General features: G+C 39.9%; 1 protein-coding gene across 2 annotated transcripts in view; it reads right to left on the bottom strand.

Moving 5' to 3' along the window:
* Nucleotides 1-5,489, bottom strand: part of pold3 (polymerase (DNA-directed), delta 3, accessory subunit) — a 13,445-nt gene that overhangs the window by 4,822 nt on the left and 3,134 nt on the right. For both annotated transcript variants that reach the window (XM_034887708.1, XM_034887709.1), the window contains exons 3-8: nt 3,956-4,055; nt 3,822-3,861; nt 3,523-3,655; nt 2,591-2,840; nt 2,411-2,483; nt 520-664 (exon numbers count right to left, since the gene is read on the bottom strand). In XM_034887708.1, coding sequence (XP_034743599.1) covers nt 520-664; nt 2,411-2,483; nt 2,591-2,840; nt 3,523-3,655; nt 3,822-3,861; nt 3,956-4,055 — 741 coding nt within the window. The remainder of the gene's footprint in view (nt 1-519; nt 665-2,410; nt 2,484-2,590; nt 2,841-3,522; nt 3,656-3,821; nt 3,862-3,955; nt 4,056-5,489) is intronic.

Below are 5,489 nucleotides of genomic sequence, written 5' to 3'. Positions count from 1 at the left end.
TTTCAGTTTTTCTTTTTTAATAAATTTGCAAAAAATTCTACATTTCTGTTTTTTTCTGTCCAAGATGGGGTGCTGAGTACATTGTACATTATGTACATGTACATTACTGAGAAATAAAATGAACTTTTTTGATTTTTGGAAAATGGCTGCAATGAAACAAAGAGTGAAAAATTTAAAGGGGTCTTAATACTTTCCGTACCCACTGTAATTGCCATTATTTTGACTGATATTACGATTGCAATATGATTTACGAGATTGAAGGGAATGATCATGTTTGGATCATTATTCTCAATTTCATTGACTACAATCATTTTAATGTTTTAAGATGTAATATTAGTGGGATTTTTTTGAGGATCTGTACCAATCAAAGATGTTTTCTGTAGACTTGTAGGTTAGTATTTGAAGGCCGAGACGTCTTTGCAGCGCTACGTTTGACACCCATTTTGCCTTTAACAAATATTGCGCCCATCTGTGATTTGGATATTGCACTAGTCCATATTGCGATTTGGATAAACACACCTCCTGGAGTCTTTCGGCGGCTCCACTGCAGCAGCAGCGGTGGTGGTGGCGTGTGTTTTCTCCGGCTGTGAACTGGGCCGGGGCTGCTCTGCTGAGGATGATGACGGAGCTGCTTCCTCCTGCTTCACCGTTTTGTCGGCTTTCTCTGAAGGGACCAGTGATTGGATGAAGTCAGCAAACCACACCACAACACGTTACTACCACTTTTTTTTTTCCCCTTTCTTTTTTTTTTTTAAAATTAGTTCCTAAAACTGCATTTTTAAAACATCGTTCACGTCGCATGAAAAAAAAAATATTTTTTCACTTTTGACAGAAAAAAAAACACCAACATTTTTAACATTCACTGGCTATGTTTCCATCCACAAGTTTTTATCCAAATTAAGTGATATCGAATGAAAAATGCCTTATTGAAACAGTAAAATTGGATGGAATTTCATGAACATCAACTAAAAGGAAATATGTTTGGTCTAATCGGATTTTCTCTTGATCGATATACGGCTTATGAGATAAACGCTGATGGAACTGATATTTGGCAAATTAATAATGATGCGATTAAGTTTTCGGTCATTTTTATGGTGGCAAGACGACGAAGAAGAAGTTTTAGTTAATTTTGCCCAGTATTTTCTCTCTGTCTGCACACATGGGTTAGGGTTACCCTAACCCTTGTAAGAGGGGTGCACAATATGATTATATATGGTATAGGCCTTCACGATATTGGAAAGAATCTGACATTGCGATATTTTCTTCCCTGCGATATGAAAAGTTATTTTTTAAAGATGACATATATAGCTCTATTTGGAAATAATAAATCATTCTCGACTGCTGTGGTGATTTTGTAGGGGAGTGCATCTACATAGAAGAAAAAATGGAAAAAGGATCTTTTCTAATGTGAACCATTCTTTGTTGAACATTAATGCTTTACAAACACCAAAGTAAGTAAGCTAAGCGCTGTGACTAACGTTACTCTTCTCAAGGGATTTTGGAGAGGGACATCAGGTAGAAATACGCTGGTTGACTAGCATGACACCATTGTATTCATATAATAATCAATCCAGAGTAAAGTGAATGACAGTGACTGCATGTTGCTTCCTCTAAATTTCAGGTTGTGGTTGGCTAGCGGTACCAGCTTGTTAGTTTGATAAACCGATCAAACCTGCATGTCACGCCCACTAGCAACAAACTCTGTGTATCCAAGATAAATTAAATCAGTGGAAATGACGTTAGAACAGACACAGACTTCTGTAGTAGATTAGTGTTACGCTTCCAGCCTCGCGGCTCCGAACTGTAATGTTGGTTTCTATAGACTAACTATATTAGCTTTAACTTGGCTGGTAGAAGCTTTCTGTGGGGAAAATGGCCGGGAGACGTGATTATGTTGTATTAATTGGATGATTTATGAACATGAAACACTGACTGCAGTAGCTTCACCGACTACTCATCAAAAACTATGTGCCTCACTGTGTCAGCGGCAGTTGCTGCCTACGGAACTTCTACACAAGGAGAGCCTCACTCCCAATAACAAACCCCGTCGGACTAATGTCACGCACACACGTTGGCCACATGGTTACCTGTCTTAAAGGGGAATGGTCATACGGTAATGATCATGTAAAAGCAGAACAATGAATGTTTACTTTTCATCAAGCATCAAATAGTTTTAGCGTCAAAACTGCAACGTCCTGCGATGTAACTATCGCGCATGCACACATCGCGATATCAATGCTAAAACACAATATTGTTCAGCCCTAAAAGAGTATACTGAATACAACTAATTTTATGGCATTTTACAATAAAACACTAGCAGAGTAATATTGTAGCAGTAGTAGTAAGCAGACATTGCCCTAAAGATTTAGAAAAACTACAAAAGGATGATAGCGGTGAAGATATTACTCACTTGCTGCTTGACTGCCAAAGAAGTTCATCATAGAGTTGGCTTTTGCAGGTGGTTTGCTTTTGGGCTCATCAACCTAAAACAGGAAACACAGAAGAAAAAAAAAGAAATTAATCCTGTAGCTCTTGTTTTTTATTTCTTAGTGAACTGCAGTGAATCACAGCAAAGGCTGCAAAGCCGTACCGCAGGTGCATCCTCCTTCTGCTCCGACTTCACCTCTTTACCACTGTCCTGGTTCTTAAGAGCGCTCTTATTTGCAAACATTCCCATGATGCCTTTCTGTGGCTTGGTGGACGGTTTGGAAGCCGGAGCAGCATTTCCATTGGGGGGAGATTGCTTGTGTTCAGGCTCTGGTGCAGGCTGGGTTTGTCTGGCCTGCTGCAGCTCCACAGAAGACCTGGGCACTGCGCTGGCACAGCGGATGGCGCTGTATCTGCAACAGTGAGTGTACTTTGGGTGATTAACACTTTTTTTTTTTCTCCCAACATAAACTCGCAACATGAACACACCCTCCTCCCTTCGTCATCCCCACCCACCCAGACAACAAACAAAAGATGACACAGTAACTACAATATTAAAGACCATTAAAATAAAAAAGGCAATAAACCATATATAAAATAAAGTTAAGTGTAAATGATACGGATGCACGATTCAGAAAATGTCACAATTCAAGATTGATTTTTAGGCTCAAGATTTGATACAAAAATGATTCTCAATTTTAACAAATGATTCACAGTATCTAAATGTAGTTACATGTGATAGTATACACACCAATACAAAACTGGACGGGACCAACAACATCTGGATAGTTCTACTTGTTAAACTGCAATGTGAGCGGCAGCCAACGGGGGTGCGTTATGTCGACAGGATTATTTAAAAAGGCTATTGTGTGGCTGCCCTATTTCTAAAGACATTTTTCCATAGCGGCGCGCCACAATAAAATCAACAGAGGAAACAGTGTATAGTCACAATAATGGAACTACGACTAGAAATAGTAGCTGTAGAAGTGCAGGGCTTAGAATCTCTCTCATCAGCAGAATCTCTGACATAAAATAGATTTTCTTTGCCTGCGTGAAGACCCTGATGACTGTCCACTTTTAAAGCACATGACATACCTGCTGCAGTTCTTCAGATTGTCTTTGACGGCATCGTAGTCGACGCCGTAGAGGGGGCCGCTGTCCTTCAGCAGCGCTTTCTGGACACTGTAGACGTGCACGCTGACGATCAAGCTCATCTTGGATTTGACGTCTGGAAAAGAAATCACCTGAGGTTAGACGCAACATACTTCCTGCTAAATACACAAAATGGGAAGAAAAAAACAATTAAGTATGTATTTTTAGTTTGCAGTCTGGAGGTTAAAGGCAACAGATTCAACCAGCCATCAAGGCTTGATTTAGGAAACACTTCTACACACCTTCCAGCTGGTCCTCTTTGACTAGGGACACCTTGTGACTCTGAAAGAAAGCACGACATCAGCAACAATAGGTATACTAATAATGACGTTAAAATCTTCAAAAACAAGGCCTGTTAATTCATTACGTTTCCCACCGTCTGGCCGTTGTCCACAAACTTCCCCGACACAAGGTAGGTGGCATGGAGCTGAGCTGAACTCTCCTTCCTCTTGTGGTCCAAATAATGATAGAGCATTCTGAAAACAAGACATGCATCATGTCAGTGGTTTGATTCTTAAAAAGATCCCAGCCATTGGATTTCCTCGGACTTGAATTATCTCGGTAAGTGGCTTTAGTGACTCCCGAAAACATACATATTGGTATATTGATTACTGAATAATATTGTCTAGACTTATCCGTTTGCAGCACACAAGGTTAAACTTTACATGCATGTTAGTGCATTCTGTTAGACCCTATACAATCAGTGGTATAGCAGACGCACATGGACTCAGAGGGTTATGCCTTGATGCAGAGGTCTAGTGTACGAATCCGACCTGTGACAATTTCCTGCATGTCATCCCCTTCCTCACCTAGTTGTCCTATCAAATAAATGTAAAAAAGCACCAAGAGGTACCTGGATGGGTACGGACCTGTCAGAATTTTGGGTACCGACTGAAACCCAACTAAAGCGGCATGGAAAGCTGCTGAATCAGAGCAGTGAATCCTGCAATGAAATTCTTATCCTTGTTAAGTTTATTCTTTGATTTATTCATAATTTGAATAACAAATACAATTATTGTACAGCTGCTTTTTGTTACAACTAAATTAACTTCACTGTGGAACAAAAACCTTGTGGGAAATTGTTCATGCCCTGTTCAAAAGTCCATATTGTAATAATAATAATAATTTGTATTCATACAGCGCCTTTCAAGAAACTCAAGGACACTTTACAGAATTAGAGATTGTAGGCAGCGCTAAACATATACTGAGGATTGTCCGCCCCCTAAAAAAACGCTCAAAATTTAGTAGAGTACTCACAATGAATGTTTGGCTTTCCAAGTACCACCATTATTATTAGGATTAAGCATGGTGTACAATAGGGCCAAACTGTAAAGCCTATAATAATGTTGATTTAAAGTGAATTGTAAGACATAGCCACCTTTTTTATTAGATGATAGACACATAATATTCAAAGAGGCGGAATACCATATGACACAAGGGGTTTTTGGTGTTAAAGTTGGCATTTAGTCACCGTTTTATTGGATAACATAAAATAATTAAAAGGTAACATTACACAGAATGCTCTTTGTCCAGTTTGGTAAGCCCTCTGTGTTGGCCCAAGGAAGGGAGCGCTTCCTGTTTCTGTTCCTTAGCCTGTATGGTGCTAGACTCCCTCCGTATTAAGATGGCTCCACTGACGATATCCTTTTGGAAGCTCTTATTTGTGCCACCATGTAAATTGTTGCCTAAATCTGTGTCCACCTGTCTTAGTTTTGGCCCTCTCTCTCTATGTTGTTGTTGTCCAGTGCAGCCAGGCGAAGACGCGCTTCAAAGCTTTTGGAGCTCAAGGCCTTTCTCTTTGTTGCATATTTATTATAAAAAGCATGAACAGTCTAATGGCGTTTTTCCACTGCTGGTAACAGCTTGCCTCGGCCCGCCTCGGCTCGCCTCGGCCCATTATACTTCCGTTT

This window comes from Etheostoma cragini, chromosome 12 (genome assembly GCF_013103735.1).
Source record: "Etheostoma cragini isolate CJK2018 chromosome 12, CSU_Ecrag_1.0, whole genome shotgun sequence".
In the NCBI taxonomy this organism is placed as follows: Eukaryota; Metazoa; Chordata; class Actinopteri; order Perciformes; family Percidae; genus Etheostoma; species Etheostoma cragini.
Note: the sequence above shows the minus strand (reverse complement) of the source record. Positions and strands in the feature narration are given on the sequence as shown.